Source organism: Salmo salar, chromosome ssa01, assembly GCF_905237065.1.
Source record: "Salmo salar chromosome ssa01, Ssal_v3.1, whole genome shotgun sequence".
Lineage (NCBI taxonomy): Eukaryota > Metazoa > Chordata > Actinopteri > Salmoniformes > Salmonidae > Salmo > Salmo salar.
In genome coordinates this window covers 58,273,226-58,293,435 of record NC_059442.1, presented here as the reverse complement: position 1 = coordinate 58,293,435, position 20,210 = coordinate 58,273,226, and the positions used below count along the sequence as shown (strand labels likewise).

Genomic DNA, 20,210 nt, shown 5'->3' with positions numbered 1-20,210 from the left:
GCTGATGTTCAGATAAGGGACCGGTCACTCACACAAGGCAGAGGAAAGAGTCAACCTTATGTCCTGCAAGACTTGGAAATGTGAGTTACTCTGTGAAGTTCTGGTCCTGTTTGAAGAAAATAGGTGAAGTAACGAAAACGGCTTGTTCCATCGCTCTGAGACTACAGTCTGCGTGTGTGTATGTGTGTTGACAGACTGTATGAGGTCATCACTTTCATGTGGCTACACCTATGGCCTGGACTGTAGCAACTCTCCTCTACTCACACCACATACACCCCCACCCCAAGCACCATACACAAACATAACACAGCTTATCCACTGGCTACATGCTCTCAGCTCCGGGCAACCTTCTCTTGTGTTTTCCTCCTCACAAGTAGTAAATGCTTTTAAACAAAAAGTATGCTTTTAAACACGACTCTGAGAATGAATACACCCAGGGAGAGTTCCCCTTGTCAATTAGACCGTTATACAGTGTTCAAGACTAAATCTGTTGTCTTTACTGCCTCACATTACCTACAGATGTGTCAGTAAAGGGCATCTAACTCTGATGGATCAGTCTGCCTGCAGCGGTGTGAATCAAAACATGCCCATCTTTTTCCTCATGTTTTTCCTGTGCGTGAATCCCATGTCTCATATGTTTGTGTTCAGAGACCGTGTGTGTGTGTGTGTGTGTCGTGCCTGCGTGCTCGGGAGGAAGTGGAGAGGTTGTGGGGCTAGCCGTGTCTGGCGTGTGAGATCCCTGTGGAGGCGGCCATTTCCCTGTGTTACTAAACAAACAGGATGATAGTTCACTTATCCCGTTGATAACTGTTATTTCAGAACTTATTTCAGCCCTTCAGATCATGGGTAAGAGCAGAGTGCATCAACCTAAGTCATTCACAGACTGTATGAAATAGTGTACATTTGACCAGCTTCGATCACAGGGACACTCAGCTCATATCAGTTTAAAAAAGCTCATGTAGACCTATGCCAAGGAATCCATTAGGCCTAATTCACCCAAGTGAAGGTGTTAAGTCAATTAGGAATTGCATTACACATTTTTACTCTACAAACCAATCAAATGTAGTCAAAGTCAGCCAGGTCAACAGTATTTGACATCCATTCACACTTCAAAATTTGACGTTTGGAACAACTTCGAAATGTTTTATGATTGAGAAGCATGGATGAACATCTAATTCAGGGGAGAGACTGTGAGAGCTGGTTGGTGAAACTATGACACACAGTGTATTCGGGAAAGTACTCAGACCCCTTGACTTTTTTCACATTTTGTTATGTTACAGCCTTATTCTACAATGAATATGTGAATATGTGAAATGAATGTGTTTACATGGTATTTGTTCAGCTTGTTTACATGATCTGTGTATAAAATAATTGTTCAATAGGGTAGGCCTATTTTTGCGCCAGTGGATATCCGGGTGCACAAGCACGTAGGCACTGACATAAGTTTGGCTCGAGGCATTGGTTGTATTTGACGGCTGTTCTGTGTGTCGCTACATGTCCATGCAATGTTTTATCTGTCTTCTTTGAGAATGTGGCTGCTGCGCTCTGCTACAATCAATTGAAATGTCCACGTCTACACCACAGTTGGCGGTGCGGGACAGAAGAGATTGGGGAGAGAGGGATGGTTTAATTTGCGTGTATGCGGGAACAGAGCGCTCACCCAAACTGTCGCCATTCTTGGCCACGTGCGCTTGACTCAGGCGATCCTTCTTGTTAAGTGCATGCGTGAGGCGGATGGGGTGATGGAGTTGGCGCCAGAGAGGTCGGGGTTAGGGATCAAGGACTGCGCAGGTAGAGCCAGAAAGACGATACACTCTGGTACAACCACAGGGGGGAAGAAACACAACATCCGGATAGAGGACCACATACCACCACGAGACTGTCCTCACACGATAAAGCAGCAGAACTAAAAACAAATCTGAAAATAGGCCTTAATAGCCTATTATAGGCTATATGGCTTAATTTATTAGGATAGGCTAATGTAGCCTAAAACACTGGGATTAGTGCACTGTTAAGCATAGGCTACTTAAAGTGGTAAGAAATCAATAGGCTAAATGTCTCTAAAGACGAGTTTTGCCAAACCCCACACCGGAGCTGCTATCGGAGGTCGCCGTTCAATAATCGAGTTTGATAAAATGCCGCTGACAGTTTTACTCCTAGTTGGATTGGAGGCGTACGACGCGCGCACACACACACACACACACACACACACACACACACACACTCACACACAAGACCCATGGCCCACTGTGCATGAGAACAGCTAATCATTTACACCACCATTTCGATTAATTATAATAAGCCTTATCATAGTGCCTATTAAATGGACAGATAGGCAACATTTTCAGAAGAGCTACTTGCGTGTGTGTATAGGCTCAAGCTCTAACTCTCTTTCTCAGAAGAAAAAAGAAACGCGTGCAGTCCTCCGTGACTGTATTAGTAGACTATTGCATTTCATTTTAATTATTTACCCGTCCCTGAAAGTCCTCAACGTTCGTTATTAGCCTAGTCCAGATTTTAACGAGTTGGTATACCACACAAGTCTGGGAGCACCGCGAGCCATTAAACTTTAATGTTGGTCAATTGGCCAGAGAGAATCAGGAGATCAAATATGAATACTTTAATGCTCTCGGTTAAATAATCACGTCCCTGAAGCTTTCGAGAGGAGAGAAAATCAATGACCCATATCGTTTCATTTTCATTGAATTATTTTAAAGTGTATGTTTTTGTTTGTTGAATTTCTCATTTCTTAACATTTATTAGGTGTAGATTAATAACGCATTCCAAAAACTCGCTTTGATAATTTATTGGGCTTTTATGTAGATATACTACAGGTAGCCAATTTTTATTATGTTTAACTTGAATGTTATTGAATACATAATACAAAGCCATTAATCATTTATGGCGTATAGAGATAGAGTAAGACAGTGGATATGTTGCATTAAAAATACCGAGTTTGTAGTCAAATGGTTTATACTATTTTTATTTTATTTCACGACATATTTGATAGGCATGCGGGGCGTGTGTGGGTAGCCTGAATATTTCTGTGGGGGGGGAGTATTGACACATGCACGCTCAGTCAATGGCTAATTAAAAAACATTCGTTTTGTAATGATGCCACTATAGGAAACATAAATAAATAATGGGGTAATTATAGGAGATGATTATAGGAGTTGAGCACGGGATATGCTTATCATGAATTGACCTCCCTTTTCCCCTGAAAGCCTAATAAACTCCTCCCGGCTGTTTAAGGCATGGATCTATTTGGCAGTATTGGATTTTAATTACATATAGGCTAGGCTACTAAGAAATATAGAATCAAGAGATGAGCCCACAATTCACAAATGAATTGAATAACTTTGGAATTACGCATGGGCCTATGCCATTAATACGTTTTATATAAAATATGAGCACATTGCAGGTCTGCTTGAAATTCATTATGATATGCAGTTAACTAAAGGTTTAGTATGCTATTAATCGATTTACTTTCTCATCTTTACTTCCTCAACAAAGTTGGCTATTTGTTTATGTTTTTCCCCAATTATAACCGAATGGGGTTTTATTGTGCGTAATGTTGTTGGATTGCGTATTTGCTTGACCATGGACGCAGATTTGTCTCCAGTTTAATTGTGTTCCCAAGAACCACTGTCAAATGGAGACCTTTGATTAGGCCTACCTGAAATAAGTTGAACACAGAGGCCTATACCCATTTATTTATTTATGATGGATCGATGGACGGAGCTCTCGAAGCACGTTAAACACTTTCACTGCTTGCACGGAGCTGACCACGCATCTATTTACCTTAGGTTACTTTGAGGTTTGTAAAACAGTTTTGTAATTGATGTTGTAAAAATGTACTGTACCATGAGGTGAAATGAATAGGCTACATAATATAAACATTGCCTACTTTCACAAGACTCCGCCTGGTGTTTATGAAGTGTGCCACGAGTCCATAGAGAAGGCGCGCAGCTTTCACTGAATGAGCTTGTGGCCTCTCCGTAGTGTCTTTAGCCAATTGAGTCTCGAGGCCTAAAATTGGGTCTTAATCTCGCTCTGCCTATTTGGCACTTTGATTGATGCTCTCTTACTCCAGCCGGCAAGGCTGCCTGAGCCAAAAAGGAAGAAGAAAAAAACTGACAATCGCTTTTAGTTTAGCGTCACACACATACACTCTCTCACGCACACATACAAACACATACACACTCACACACATACACTTATTAGATAACGACTGGAGCGAGAGCAGAATACGTTTTTAAGCTCCAAGATAAGGCGCACGGCGTGGAGCACCTCTGTACCTCGCGGGGGGCTCGAGGAGGCCATGGATCATATTGGAGCGCATCTCCAGCACACTCACGCCGAGCCCATCAGCTTTGGAATCGACCACATCCTCAACAATGTGGATCAGAGCTGGATGCCCGAGTCGGACTATGGACTCGGCTGCGTTGTCAGCACTGCCTACAACACCATGACGGGTAACTTCACCGGCAACAACTCTGGATATAACAGCAACGCATATGGGGTAGCCAATCTGAGCGGCACCTATAACATGAACATGGGGATGAACGTCAGTGGGAATAACGTTAACGCGGCTGGAGTCATCCGTGTGCCCGCGCACCGGCCTCTGAACAGTGGACACTCGTCCATCCCCGGTGGTATGTCCACGATACCAGGCTCGATTAACAACCTGACGGGATTTACCTTCCCCTGGATGGAGAGCAACAGAAGATACACCAAAGACAGGTTCACAGGTAGACCACCTCTAATGCACATAAAATGTGGTTGGTTGTCTGGAAATTAAATAGCAATATGCATGGCGTTGCCATGTTTATTATGAGACAATCCCCGTCATGCTATTTGTTTCTGATGTTGGTCCGTAGCCTAGTAATTTTTCCTGATGAACTCAGCTCTGAAATAATCGATAATAAATCATATGCTAGGCTACTGCTTAACACGCTGTGTAATTTCAGGAGACAATTTTAGTTGATGAACACCAATGGCTTTTACTTATTTTACTAGGCCTTTATAGCTCATAAGAAGCACCTACAATTAACAGTGACTTAGATAACGTAGCCTATGACATATGCATGCTATCGAAATAGCCTAATTTACATTTCCCAAATTGCTACAACCAAGTACAGGCTAACACTTACGCATTTTTGCTTCTTAGTGCTCCATGATTTAACATGAAAATTATCCTTCAAACTGACATTTTAAAAGTTAACTTCAAGCCTACACTCTTAGAAACAAAGTTTCTGGATAGAACCAAAAGGGGTTCTATGCTTGGTCCATGTATGGAACCGCTTAAGGTTCTATATAGAACCGAAATTGGTTCCATTTAGAAATCCGATATGAAACTCAAGGGTTCTATAAGGAACCAATTTTCAAATCAAATCATAGTTTATTGGTCACGTACACAGATTTGCATGTGTTATCGAAGGTGCAGCGAAATTCTTGTGTTTCTAGCTCCAACAGTGCAGTAATACCTAGCAATAATAATGCAAAAACAATGCACACATTTTGGTTGTGAAGAAGAACCGCTGGGGTTCAGTAGACTGTCAACAATAGGATGTTTGGTCCAGGAATTTGACATTTCATAATGAATTTGCGCTTCTTTGTGTCACGTTCGGGCATTTTAACCCTTTAATTTTCCCTGCGAGCTATAGATCTCCCCTCTGTCTGACGTTGCTTGAACTTGCTTCGCTGCTCTGTTGCTGCTCTCTTTCTGATTTTGCTGCTTGCTTTTGCCGCTATCTATCCGTCTCCCAATCCAGTGGCGCTTTCACCCCTCACTGTAACACGCCGTGTAGGTCACCCGTACCAGAACCGTACGCCCCCAAAGAAGAAAAAGCCCCGGACGTCTTTTACCCGCCTGCAGATCTGCGAGCTGGAGAAACGCTTTCACCGACAGAAGTACCTGGCTTCCGCAGAGCGAGCGGCTTTGGCTAAGGCCCTCAAGATGACTGACGCGCAAGTCAAAACATGGTTCCAGAACAGAAGAACAAAATGGAGGTGAGATTACTGATGATTATCTGTATAGGCCACATTTAACGTAGCCTATAAGGTGTACGCTCCAGCGCGGAATGTCATGGTTTGTTTGTATGTGTGTTAGGTCTGTTGGTGCTTTTATGTATAGCATGGGCAATTTATTTACACTCCAAGAATGCTACAAACCCAACAAAAATAGCAATAGGTCTACACATTTGGGTGATGTTTGACAAATATGAACTCTAATATAATAACGCATAGAAAAGGATGTCTTTATCTATTATATGTCATTAAGTAATTGTGTGCATTTGATAACAAATATATACAACAATCCAATCGCCACACCTCTTTGTCTACCCCAGGTCGTAAATTGTATTTTACTATTGAAGTTTTCGGTTGTAAACCGTTGCATTGCGTTGATTAATGTTGACTTGCAACAGTCAAAGAAAAGACAAAGTCAGTCTTATGAGTTACATTCTGTGGCGACTAACTATATCCTATCCCACAAAAGTAGGATAATGATTATCGTAGCATATGAGTACTCTTGTAAAAGTGAACGTTTTTTTTTCAACTTTCGAAATAATGTCATTTCAGACAAAAATAATTATTTCTAAGGTCTTTATTAAAGATATTTTCTGATTAAACATATCGTGGGTAAAAGTGGAAGGCCAATTTAGCCACGTCTTTTACGCATTAAGATTGAAGATGTATTCCGTAGTCTACTGATGCAGTTAAATACATCGCTGAAATTTAAAAATAGCATATCAATCAACGATTAATTGTATGTTATATAGTCTAGGCCTAATAATAATTATTCAGTCAATGGGAGAACATAACAGCAAAATCTAAAGAAAGATTTATGCCATCAGACGAAGAGAAATGAATTGCCAAAACTGTATTTATTTCCACATAGGCTATTGTTGGCTGAGAAAAATGTCGAACATTGTGGGCAATTTGTATTTGGATATCAGCTTTTAGCCAACAAGTTAATAATGCGTAAGCAAACAATTTAACACAGTCTAATTTTGTTAAACAATGTGCTATAATCTAGGCTAATCATTATTGACTAAACGTGGTCAAATGAATCCAGAAGACATCCACTTTGTGTCAAAATGTGATGTAGGCCTCAAGGCCTGTACGCATACGACGCAGCCTGTTTTAGATATAATTTCCCTCTGACGCCTCCCAGTGTCTCTCTTGTGTCTCCGGTATTCCAGGCGCCAGACAGCGGAAGAGAGAGAAGCAGAGCGACAGCAAGCCAACCGGATCCTCATGCAACTCCAACAGGAGGCTTTTCAGAAAACGATAAACCAACCGGCAAACCCGGACCCGCTCTGCCTGCATAACAGCTCCCTGTTTGCGCTTCAGAACCTCCAGCCGTGGACTGAAAACACCGCCAAAATCAGCAGCGTGTCCGCCTGCGAATAACAAACTCTGACCGCTTTTATTTTCTCTCATTAAAGTGATTGTAGTAATATAGTGAACAACTTTTTAAGATCATGAAGAGGACTTGAAAAAATATGACTCACGAGGACCGGATTTATCTGACACTGCCTCGAAAAAAGTTTAGGTTGATAGTGTCAGTGAACTTAAGCCACGACACGAGCTCAATAGCAACGGGCTTTTGAGTTTCAGTTTATCTGCCTGTTTTTACGTGATTTAATTTCAGAAGTTTTTATTTAACATTTTCAGTAAAACATAATCCAGTCCTAATTATGGACTACGCCTATATATATATACCTTGATATAAGTCAATAATAAGTGAGCACTTATTTTAGCACTTTCTCTAACAGGAAAACGTATAGATATTCATACCTGATCATTTGAGGAACAGGCCTAATTCAAGAAAAATGTATCGATTCGGTGGCATACATTCAGTAGCCTATCTGTGTCTCATAACAATGTTGATATTGATAACAATGGTTATAAATTAGGTTTTAGCAGTTGACTAGACGCAACCCCCTTCTCTCTGTGCAGGGAAGAAGAAGCAGTGACAATATTTGACAATTTACCATCTCATCAAGTTTCTCTCTTATAAAGTAGTAATTATCTTTTACCACATCACTCAAGCACTTATTCATTTGGATGAAACTTTATTGCAGTCTGCTATTTACCTGGTATTTGCTTAGAAATTAGTTAGCTACATACTTTACTAATTAATTATCCAATATTAGTTCTTGTTTTTATCTTTCAAACAAGCACGATGGTAGAAATATTAATATTGCCTTGAGTTTGTTGAAGTGAAAATGTTTTATTTTTTGTTAGGTAGCCTATCCAGTGTTACTATTAGCCTATCATTTCTTAATAAAAACCAGGTAAACCGCTGAATTATGCCTGTAAAATAAGATGTTATTTGTTCAATTTTCTTGTACATTAGGCTATAGTCCTCTAATAATTTCAGTTCTGGTGATCCATTTATATATATGATGACAGGCTAGAATTATAAGGCCATATAAAATCTTTTAAAATAATGAATACAGCAGTGTTGTTCTTTGTGTTTTTGTCATATTTTGTTTTAAACCAATGGTCATCATGCATTTTGGAGTGCATGGAAGCAACTACATTGCTGTGTCTGGGACAACTGATGGCCAGAACCTTCTTTGACTATAGGAACCATCCCTTGTATATCTGCCCTATTAGTCAATACCAGACCTTTAGAATGGGTGTTTCCAGCAAGTGATTGACACTGGTTGCATGATAATGATGAATGTGCATCTACAGTATGGAGTATGCGGCTCTGTACTTGTGTGTTAGTGTAACACTCCTATTGCAACTGTAAAGTGTGTGTGTGATGCTGATCTTATGCAGCTGTGTGTGTGTGTGTGTGTGTGTGTGTGTGTGTGTGTGTGTGTGTGTGTGTGTGTGTGTGTGTGTGTGTGAGTTAGTCCAGGGCCTCTCTCCCCATGGTCAAAAAGGAATGTAGGGTAGAATTTCACCATCTACTCAGAAATATCAGCACTGCAGCATCACTTAAGTGGCTTTTCCAAAACTCCTGAAATTCCTAAACCAAGCAAGCATGCTGGCTTTCAGTTGTTTCAAAGCCCTCAAGGGAAAAAGGTGGTCAAAATGGCTGATAAGTTAAAAGAAGTGTACAAGCACAGTGAGCGGCAGATTAGAGTGAGGGCTTAGGCAACACCTTGCATTTCTTTCGTGTCCTCAGTCTTCTCATTTGTAATTTTTTTTAATCAGTATTCTTATTTGTTTTTTTCATTAAATGAAAATTATTCAGGCTTGGTTTATGCAATCAAATACATTTCCTTTGTGCATTTCAGAACTGACTAACCATGTTATTGCATTTTGACCAAGTGAGCATTTACTGCTTGTTTTCTCTGCCACAATTCCACGTTGTAACTACAATCAAACAATATTAGTGGCACAGCCACAAATATTACTCAATTCTTATTTTGCTATTATTCTGCAACCTTTTTGTAACATACTGTATGAAGTATGGATATTTCTAAACATGTCCTCTGTTTGATTTTATTGGGCTTTTCTTCTCTATAATCTGTAATGTTGCAATGCATTCATCACTACACACTCCCAATGAGCGTTAACCCTGAGTTACAGCTTAGTCTCCTGTTTCTACTACAGTAATGTATAACTCAGCCACAGTGAGTCACTGAAGCCCATGCATTTTTCATTCACCACCAGGGAAACAAAGCAGCATATCTTGAACATCATCAATTAAGAAGTTGAAACATAAATTGCAATAAACCGATCTGTGTCATGTCCTTCATGAACATTGCTACAATTCATTTGCAATAAATCCTATTGATTTATGAATAGGACTGTATGAGTCAAATTAGCTACAGTATAATCTCTTGTCGTCTAGACCCAGATGAATCACTGTACCATGCAAAGCCATAAATCATTGTGTAGCCTATGTCTCTGAATTTAAAATGTATGAATGGAGCAAGGTTCTTTTTAATTTAGAACTGCATGTAAAATAAGTAGTTTATTGCAGACGTTATCCTGCAATCATTGTTTAATCATAGTCATGAACAGAATAGGGCAATTTGTATGTTACAAATTTGTATTAAATGATTTTGTATCATTTGTAGTATTTGTCTCATGGTTTTGTATTTGAAAAATGTTTGGCTCTTCTAACCCATTAGTTGTCTTTTTTGAAATATAAGAAGAGACTAAATATTGTCCATAAAAGGATAACACCTGAAACCCCACCTCTTTAAGGAATAGGATAAAGTAATCCTTCTACCCCCCCCCCAAAAAAAAAAGATATAGATGTACTATTGTAAAGTGGTTGTTCCACTGGATATCATAAGGTGAATGCACCAATTTGTAACAAGGCTTTATTTTCTCATCTCCTCTGGACCACTAATTGGTGGATTGATAGGTTACATCATACTTCTTCCACACTTCACTGTTTTTAGTGATAAAGGATCCAAGGAAAGCAAGAAAACCCATGGGAAACATCAATCTGTGTGTGTCACAAATAGTCATGCCAAAAAAAATATACTTTTTGCTCATATGCACACATGCATACAATTTATAAGGAGAAGAACATAGACCCATGACTTCTCCAACAGACATTCATAATGATGTTATATCACGTTCTGCATCCAGAAGACATGATGATGAAAGCACTTACACAGGGACATACCGGTGGTGCTAGGTTGTGTTGTGTACAAGGCAGCATCTTATCCCAATGCCTGATTGATGGTTGGTGCTATCCGGGATCCTTAGGACGTCCCAACTCTGACCCAATTGAAGTTAACATTTTAAATGGTTAAGGTTAGAGTTAGGTAAGGGGTAGGGTAAGAGTAGAGGTCAAGGTTAGGATTTAGGGTATGGACGTCCCAAGGATTCTGTTTGCACTGCATCCTGATTGACTCACACCTTTTACTTTGGCTCGCCCTAGTGTCCATACGTAGTTACTGCAGAGTTCATTTTGTCGCAATATGATGACGTTCCAGACGTCATTAATGCTTGCCAAAACACCATAAAGTTGTGTAAATGACTGTTTGACCTTTCTTAACAAGCCAGTGTATCCAGCTAACGGCAAGGAACATGTCTCTTCTACGCGTATGTGCTTCTACATCGATTTTTCGTGCGACCCAAGGGTTATTCATGGAGTCTGCTTTTACAGGTGCGTGTCTTAACTCGAAGAGTGTCGTTTCTCAAAGCGACTACCCACAATATGCGCATGCTTGCTAGCTAGAAAGGTAAACAACAACGTTTATTTGTCACGTGCAAAATATACAGCAGGTGTAATTAGTACAGTGAAACTCTTATTTGCAAGTTCTTCCTCAGCAATGTAGGACTGTGTGTGTGTCAGTGCTAGAGGCGTCACTACAGACCTTTCCAATTTTGCCAGTGTAAGCACATGCGACCGACCGGCTCGATTCGGTCTTATGTAGTAACATTTAAAAAAGTTTATTTTTTTTACATTGGATAAAAGTAGAGACTCAGAGCTAGAAAATGGTATATCATACACAACAGTTGAGCTACAATTAAGTAATTCTGCTTTGAAAGTTGATCAACTTTTGAGAAAATGGCCCTTTAATGTTTTGGTATCTACTGGCGAGGTCTTTGTCTACACCCATTCAGCGTCTTTCACACAAGTTTTCGCCCCACCCATTTCTTAAAACTAAAATCTGTTTTGTACTACGGGTGGGTTTGTAAATTTAATCTGGAGTGTTCATAAACACAGAACGTTGTCAGCTTGACCATTTGTAAATTCAGAGCATTTCCCCCTCGGAACGTTTTGGACGCTCTGGCTGAAAAGTAGGGTTGATCTGAGCGTTTTGACCTAACAGCAGACAAGCACCCAAGCTAATGTTGGCTAGCTTGCTAGCTACTTTCAGACACAAATGAGAGAACAGCTCGCTCTGACCATTTTACTCCACCTAGCAGAGCTGGTTAGGCTGTTCTTTTATGTATCCAAAGCGTTGGTGACTGCAGCTGTGCTGCTGGCAACAATTTAATTATGCTTTTTTGCCAACGTTTACTGACACCGGGTGACGCGTTCGTAAATTCGTCAGTTATTCTGCACACTCAGATGAGAGTGCTCTGAAATTGGAATAGATTGCCAGAGAAAATTTACCAGCTACATCTATCGACAATTGTCGCAGTGACATCATAACATTCTATTGAAATAGTTACTTGCACAGCGAAGTCTTTTGTTTAGACATGTAGCTAGCAAGCTAAACAATGAACCATAATCCCAACTCATAACGTTACTACCCTGCATGAATCTGCAGGTAGCTAACCAACCATGTTCAATGTTAGCTAGCTAACATTAGACTGTAACTAGAAATGCAAATGGCTCTTAGATACGAATAATATTACTACACAGATCATATACGTAACGTTAGCTAGCTAGCCAGCCGGCTAACATTAGCTAGCTAGCTAACAGTACACTTGAAATGGAAATTACTTTCAGACAAAATTAGAAATGTGTAATATCTAAAAATGTAGCTAGCTAGACTCTTACGGATGACATGGTTGCCCTTAGTTTGAAGATGTAATCTGGAGACAGGTGTTTTCAACAGCCTTCTGTGTGTTCTGTTTTTGACTGTCTGCATATTTGCAATGAAATTCAGAATTCTCCATCTCCTTAGCTATCATATTCTAATTACACAGATTTAAAAAATCAGTCCTCCAGAAAGTGGAGCGCAACACTTATACAGTTTTACTAGGTGATATCTTTAAAAAAAAAACAGTGTTGGAAAGGATTACCTACACATACTGACCAGCTCATATTATAGCCAGAAGCATGCTACATGGCAGGCCAATCCGAATTCGTCTCTCGGCATGTCCAGCCCACTCATTATCTCAGCCAATCATAGCTAGTGGGAAGGTTGCCTTCTTTTTCTTTGGCTGAACCAATTAGGCTCGTAATTTAACCATTTTATTTGTATTTACAGTTGGCATACAAGTTTGTTATTAAGGCACATGAAAGCTCAAATGTTCCAGAAGGCATTTCTGTCAAAGAAGCATTTTGATTAAGAAAAAAAGCGTTTACGTTCAAATGTCTCTCCTATGAAGTAGTGACGCAAGACATGCGTCTAGTTTCCTGAAAAAAGTCACATATTTAAAATCTTATATGCCTACTTGGGGTCTTTGAAAATGAATTGAGGCTATATATTTTTGCAGCCATTCATGGACAGTTTTGAATATCATACAAATAAGCATTGGATATTAAATATTGAAATATAGGAGTCAAATATCATTTGACATTTCAGTATTGTGCACATGCTAGGCAGAGATGGTAGGGGTACTCACAACTCATTTTGTCTATGTAGAGTAGGGTTGCACATTTTGGGGAATATTCAGAGGAGGAAACTTTCCGTGGGAGTTAACGGGAATATATGGGAATTAATGGATATATATGCAAATTAATATTAATACCATTTAAATGTAATGTTTTTTGCAATGGATATATTTACCATATCATATTGAGATTGAAACATAAACCTTTTACCTTATCATAAGTAGACATAATTGCAAATGATTAAATCCTTCCAATAGAAATTTAAAAAACAATTTAGTTACGAATTGAACTTTAATTAAATGAGTTGACTCTTCACATGGGATGATTTCACTGAACAACAGATGGGAATATTGAATGATCCCCAATGATCCATCGCATCTCCCAAAAATGTTTTCAACATACATCTGTAAAATGATAGTCTAGAAACTAAAGCTTCGGTTGTCTTCCTCTCAAGCTTCGGCTGTCTTCCTCTCAGACTTCCATGTCTTCTCCCTGGACTTCCACAATGTCCACCTCTTGAACATCAGACTCTGAGGCCTCATCTACACTGTCTCTTTCCAAACTTGTTGAGGATGGCTCGTTGTCAGGCTCAAAAAGCCTCAAATTAGCCCGGATGGTCACCAATTTTTCAAGCCTTGTATTGCTCAGCCTGTTGCATGATTTAGTGTGTGTGTTCCCAAACAAGGACCAGTTGCGCTCTGAGGCGACTGATGTTGGTGGGATTTGGAGGATGATGGAGGCAAAAGGGGAAAGAGCCTCAGATCCACAAAGTCCCTTCCACCAGGTGGCTGATGAGCTATGTTGGCATGACTGCCATTTTGTATCTCCATCCCAAAGCCCTTGCTTGGAAGTGTACTTCGCCAGACTGCCAAGAACCTTGCCCTCATCCAGGCCAAGGTGGTGAGACACGGTACTGATGACACCATTGTTTATCTCTGCACCAGACATGATGCTCTTGCCAGCATACTTGGGGTCCAACATGTACGCTGCAGTGTGTATGGGCTTCAGGCAGAAGTCATCACGCTTTTTTATACATTTCAGAACTGCAGTTTCCTCTGCTTGGAGCAACAGTGAAGTGGGCAGGACAGTATGGATGTATTCTCTTACATCTGCAAGCAGAGTCTAACATCAGACAGGATGGCATTGTCTCCCTCAATCTGTGCATAGGTTTCAGGGTGCTTACCACTCTTTCCCAAAATACATCATCCAGGAGGATCCTCTTGATGGGGCTGTGCATGTCGGCAGACTGTGATATGGCCGTTTCTTGGAGAGACTCCTTCCCCCCCAGGAGACTGATGACAACACCATCCCAACTGGTGTTGCTGGACAGCTTCAATGTGGTGCTCTTATGCTTCTCACTTTGCTTAGTGAGGTAGATTGCTGCTCTAACTTGATGACCCTTCACATACCTAACCTTTTCCTTGGCGCTCTTGTTTACAGTGCCATGATGTCCTTGAGGAGCAGATTCAATGCATGAGCAGCACAGCCAATGGGTGTGATGTGAGGGTAGGACTCCTCCACTTTAGACCAGCAGCCTTCGTGTTTGTAGCATTGTCTCTCACCAGTGCAAATACCTTTTGTGGTCCAAGGTCACTGATGACTGGCTTCAGCTCATCTGCAATGTAGAGACTGGTGTGTCTGTTGTCCCTTGTGTCTGTGCTCTTGTAGAATTATAATTATTTTTATTCTTTTTTTTTTTCACCTTTATTTATCCAGGTAGTTAAATAAATTGTTCTCATTTATAACTGCGACCTGGCCAAGATAAAGCAAAGCAGTGCGACACAAACAACAACACAGAGTTACACATGGAATAAACAAAACATACAGTCAAAAACACAATAGATAAAAAGTCTATATACAGTGTGGTTGAGAATACTGGTTGACTGGTGGAGATGATGTAGTTAATTATTCCTTGCACACAAACATTCGACCACCCATCAGAGATGATTGCAAAACAGTCTGCTTTCTCTATGATTTACTTGACCTTCACTTGAACTCTGAACTCTGCATCCAGCAAATGAGTAGATAAAGCATGTCTGGTTGGAGGGGTGTATGCTGAGCAAAGAACGTTCAGAAATCTCTTCCAATACACATTGCCTGTGAGCATCAGAGGTGTACCAGTTACATACACAGCTCGAGCAAGACATTCATCAGAATTTCTCTGACTACGTTCCTCCATTGAGTCAAAAAAAACTTTGATTCCAGGAGGACCGTGAGCTGTTGATATCGATAAGGTGTCTGATTCATAATTTTCACCTCGAATAGAAGTAGAGGGACTTTTGTCAGAGGTTGCTTGTTGTGAGCGCTGAGGGAACTTTATGCACTTGGCCAGATGATTCTGCATCTTTGTTGCATTCTTCACATATGATTTGGCACAGTATTTGCAAATGTACTCAGCTTTTCCTTCTACGTTAGCTGCAGTGAAATGTCTCCATACATCATATTGTGCCCGTGGCAAAAATGAGTTTAAAAAACCCTAATACAATTCCATGTACAGGTAAATAGTTAAGCAGTTAGATTAAACAACTCCTTTGTTAGAAATATTTAAAAATTAAACATGTATGGAAACAGGTGGCAAAAACTAACTAGCAGAAATTGTTAACACGTTAGAAATGATTTAAACACACTTTGCTGTAGGCTACTATTTACTAGTTAACAAAAGATCATGTATGTCGTATGAAATATATTCACCCCAACCAGGTAGTAATCAAAACTTACCAGAAAGCAGGTAGTCCTTGGCTCAGACAGTGTAGTAGTGTGGGCTCAATATTATCTCATTAGTGTGCAAGATCTTGAGAATCAGCTGTACATGTGATGGAAGAATGTACTGTGCATGCAGAGGGTTGCAATTCCATTGAATTGGGGATAGTTTAACCAAAATATGCCACGAGACCTAGAATTGCCTTATGTGCATCCCACAAAAAAGGTTCACTGTTATAAGCTAACTTTTTTTTGATGAATTTAAGCGAAATTACCCAAATTCCCTGGCTTAACATACCAAGGAAAATATTCTGAAAAATTCCCGGAAATTTACCGGAAGGTTTCCGACCCTTTGCAACCACAATTTAGAGTAAGATAATGGCAAGGATCTTCAACTAGTAGGCATAAACCTTCTGAATATTGGTATTCATTGGATTTTTCTTGAAGGTTGGGTGCTTTTTGAGAAATGAATTGTTGTAACAAGGAGGCGGCCAACCCTTCTGGAGAGCAAGCAGGATTTTCTTCCAGACCTATTTTTAAAGGGAGAGTTCACCCACATTTAAAAAATTGTGTCCATACCTTGAAAGCAGTCTATGGACAAGGAGACTGCGATCTGATTTGGTTACCCACTGCCATTGACATTAAAATGTTACTTTAAATTTCATCCCCCAAAGATCTCAAAGTAGCAGTCATTGAATTGTGTGTTAATTTCATGTTCAAAGCATCCTGAATACACCTGACCTGTTTTTAATTAAAAAAAATTCCACCCTGGTTCTGCGCCTAAGCCATGTCACAATGCGTAGAATTGCAGGAAATTTGCTTTAAAACGGTAACGTTTTCCATCTAGGGGTTGTGCCAGCGGGCAATGAAATTCACATGGCAAATCTCACTCCAAGCTTTTTTCAAAAGTAGTCAGCCCTGGTACAATGATTCTCTATGCTATACTTGCTTGTTTTGTCACAAACTGAAATTAGGTGAACTATTTTAAGTCAGGAAATGGTTCCTACACTCACATACATAATCTGTTTAGAAAATCTACACCAAGCGATTTAATACCCTTCAAGCCACCTGTTAAACGATCATCTCATGTTGATATGTAAAAATCATCTCAAAATATCAACACAAATGTATCTTCTAGGTTAGGTATGAAGTGGTTAATGCCTGAGCTGTAATGTTGTTCTCTTGTGTAAAGGATGCTTGCGGACAGCAAGTGGAGCAGCGAAGGACAAGGAGCCACTGCGCAAGGCCAAAACCCCCCAGGGCCGCTTTGACATGAACGATGAGAAGACAAAGGATCCCCTTGAAAGTAGGACAAATGCACTGTTTTTGTGTATATTAATACAACAATTTCAAAGATTTTAATGAGTTACAGTTCATATAAGGAAAGCAGTCAATTGAAATGAATTCATTGGGCCCTAAACTATGGATTTCACATAACTAGGAATACAGGTATGCATCTGATGGTCACAGATGCCTTAATAAAAAATAAAAAGTAGGAATGTGCATCAGTAAACAGTCAGAATCTGGTCACCATCTGGTGTCACCACCACGTGGTCTGCGGTTATGAGGCTGGTTGGATGTATTGCCAAATTCTCTAAAATGACAGAGTCTAATGTTCGCTGGCAGCTTCATTAAATAGTACCCGCAAAACACCAGTCTCAACATCAACAGTGAAGAGGCGACTCCGCAATGCTGGCCTTCGAGGCCGAGTTGCAAAGAAAAAGCCATATCTCAGACTGGCCTATAAAAATGAAAAGATTAAGATGGTCAAAAGAACAGACACTGGACAGAGGAACTCTGCCTAGAAGGCCAGCATCCCAGAGTCGCCTCTTCACTGTTGATGGTGAGACTGCTGTTTTGTGGGTACTATTTAATGAAGCTGCCAGTTGAGGACTTGTGAGGCGTCTGTTTCTCAAACTAGACAGTCTAATGTACTTGTCCTCTTGCTCAGTTGTGCACCGGGGCCTCTCACTCCTCTTTCTATGCTGACGCTCCAGATACTCAACTAGTCTAAAGAAGGCCAGTTTTATTGCTTCTTTAATCAGAATAACAGTTTTCATCTGTGCTAACATAATGGCAAAAGGGTTTTCTAATGATCAATTAGCCTTTTAAAATGATAAACTTGGATTAGATAACACAACGTGCCATTGGAACACAGGAGTGATGGTTGCTGATAATGGGCCTCTGTACGCCTATGTAGAATTTCCATTAAAAATCAGCCATTTCCAGCTACAATAGTCATTTACAACATTAACAATGTCTACACTGTATTTCTGATCAACTTGATGTTATTTTAATGGACAAGAAATGTGCTTTTCTTTCAAAAACAAGGACATTTCTAAGTGACCCCAAACTTTTGAACGGTAGTGTATGTAAATGTGATATTTCAGTTTTTACAAAATGTGGAAAAAGTCAGGGGGTCTGAATACTTTCCGACTGCACCGTATATTCACTATGTCACAGATAAGGCAAAAGGTTGCAGATACCTTCTAGGATGCTCCATTACCTCTCACACTAATCATTCCCCATTGATTTACCAGAGTTCCCTGATGATGTGAACCCAGCCACTAAGGAGCAGGGGGGGCCCCGAGGCCCAGAACCCACGCGCTACGGGGACTGGGAGAGGAAGGGCCGCTGTGTTGACTTCTAGCTTCCATTCCTGGTATATTACACATGCGATGAGGACATACCTTAGCTATAACTTATGCATCTATGTCTGAGGATTGTTGTGCAAGAGACCAGGAATAGTGCACCATACTGAATCAGGCTGGACTATTTCCCCATGAACCATACAATCTGATTTGGTATTTCACATTTATACACATGTAGTCTGTAGAAGAGTCTCGCTTACTTTTTATGGTGCAATACTCACTTTGCACACTGATATTGTCTTTGTTGAAATTGATAATGATGATGATGATGATGATCTAGTGAACAGTAGAAGCTGCTGAGGGAGGATGGCTCATAATGGCTGAAATGAAGTGAATGGAATGACCCCCCCCCCAAAAAAAGAAAAAGCTGTTTGATTCCATTCTGAACCATTTTATGAGCCGTCCTCCTCAGCAACCTCCACTGCAGTGGCGGTTCTAGACCATTTCAACTGGGGGGGCCAAGCTGGGGCCAGTTGTACTGATAGAGGGGCCAGTTACATTACACGTTATTGTTGTCATATCATTTTCTTCACTGCATTGCAGGCATTAGCAGGCAAAAGACTATGTTCCGCGTTGCCACTGTCTAATAACTGATGTAAAAAAAAAAAAGAACGATATCAAAAATGTGTTATGTAAAAATGATTTCATACTCCACATTTCGGGGGGAGCCACAAGGGGGTCCAAAATGATTGTCACAGGGGCACTGGCCCCCCCTGGGCCCCCCGCAGAACCGCTAGTGCTCCACTGATGGTGAACGATTGTCATGCAAGGTTATTGCTTCCTGTACAGAGATGTCAATGTTGTGAATAAATGCAATGTAAAAAATTCTGGAGATTACTCTGGCATGTTATCGCTTTTTGATGTATGCTCATGATATTGAGAGTCCTCTACAATGCCTCTGATCGTCAGTATTCCTACATTAGGCCATGTCTCCTTTCACTCTACTCCCTTTCTCTTTCCTGTCTCTCGGTTGTTTTATTGATTCTATGCGTACTGTACAATGAAGGGAAGCGCTCCAGCTCAGCGACACTCAACAGGCAACCACCTGACGTCCTGACCTGAGCTGCTCTTCTACGTCTTGTCTGACTGGCACACCCTTACCCTGTAACATGTACTCAACAAATATATAAATGCAACATGCAACAATTTAAAAGATTTGAGTTACAGTTCATTGAAGGAAATCGGTCAATTGAAATTTCGTTATTTTGATTTCCGAGTCAAACCACAAAATGGAAAATCACATTTTTGTTTTTTGTCTCTGAATTGTAAAATCGGAAATTTACTTGTATCCTCATTTATTGTCAAAATTGGATATGGAATAACAGAAAACAAACATTTTATTCAATTTTATTTTTTTGTTTTGTTCATACTCTGAAGTACACACAAGCTCAGATTATTCAGGGAGTTTAGGGGGTGTGTTTACAGCCATGGTTGGCACAACAAAGAAAGGATTAGATTGTGTGAGTGTGACAGGAAGACAGAAAATACTGTTAGCTAAGATGCAGAACTTAGCATATCAATATAACAAACTCAACCACAACTGAACTGTTACAAGATGAAGCTGCCCGGCCAGAGCTACCTGCCGCAGAAAGGTCAAATTTCTTAATTACTTTCTGTAGCTAACTTTGCTAGATCTT

At 40.3% G+C, this 20,210-nt stretch overlaps 2 protein-coding genes across 3 annotated transcripts; both read left to right on the top strand.

The window, feature by feature from the left end:
• The first annotated feature begins 4,010 nt into the window (after positions 1–4,010).
• LOC106606259 (T-cell leukemia homeobox protein 1) lies at positions 4,011–10,042 on the top strand. Of its 2 annotated transcripts, none has more exons than XM_014202409.2 (3): positions 4,011–4,751; positions 5,775–6,012; positions 7,206–10,042. In XM_014202409.2, the coding sequence occupies exons 1-3, from the start codon at positions 4,322–4,324 to the stop codon at positions 7,414–7,416; spliced, it is 879 nt and encodes a 292-aa protein (XP_014057884.1). In that variant the 5' UTR covers positions 4,011–4,321; the 3' UTR covers positions 7,417–10,042. The 2 variants fall into 2 exon arrangements, with proteins under 2 accessions (XP_014057884.1, XP_014057889.1); XM_014202414.2 differs by having other exon boundaries at positions 4,014–4,751; positions 5,811–6,012.
• Positions 10,043–10,901: 859 nt separating this feature from the next.
• On the top strand, positions 10,902–19,405 carry LOC106606249 (succinate dehydrogenase assembly factor 4, mitochondrial). Its single transcript, XM_014202399.2, has 3 exons — positions 10,902–11,095; positions 17,115–17,228; positions 18,463–19,405. The coding sequence occupies exons 1-3, from the start codon at positions 11,017–11,019 to the stop codon at positions 18,570–18,572; spliced, it is 303 nt and encodes a 100-aa protein (XP_014057874.1). The 5' UTR covers positions 10,902–11,016; the 3' UTR covers positions 18,573–19,405.
• Positions 19,406–20,210: the final 805 nt, after the last annotated feature.

What these genes read in the sequence shown, in the direction of transcription:
- LOC106606259 (XM_014202409.2), top strand. Translation starts at nt 4,322, where the DNA reads ATGGATCATATTGGAGCGCATCTCCAGCACACTCACGCCGAGCCCATC. An exon ending in CACCAAAGACAGGTTCACAG is followed by an intron (nt 4,752 to 5,774) that starts GTAGACCACCTC and finishes CTCCCAATCCAG; the next exon opens with TGGCGCTTTCACCCCTCACT. An exon ending in AACAGAAGAACAAAATGGAG is followed by an intron (nt 6,013 to 7,205) that starts GTGAGATTACTG and finishes CCGGTATTCCAG; the next exon opens with GCGCCAGACAGCGGAAGAGA.
- LOC106606249 (XM_014202399.2), top strand. Translation starts at nt 11,017, where the DNA reads ATGTCTCTTCTACGCGTATGTGCTTCTACATCGATTTTTCGTGCGACC. An exon ending in CATGGAGTCTGCTTTTACAG is followed by an intron (nt 11,096 to 17,114) that starts GTGCGTGTCTTA and finishes TCTTGTGTAAAG; the next exon opens with GATGCTTGCGGACAGCAAGT. An exon ending in GACAAAGGATCCCCTTGAAA is followed by an intron (nt 17,229 to 18,462) that starts GTAGGACAAATG and finishes TTGATTTACCAG; the next exon opens with AGTTCCCTGATGATGTGAAC.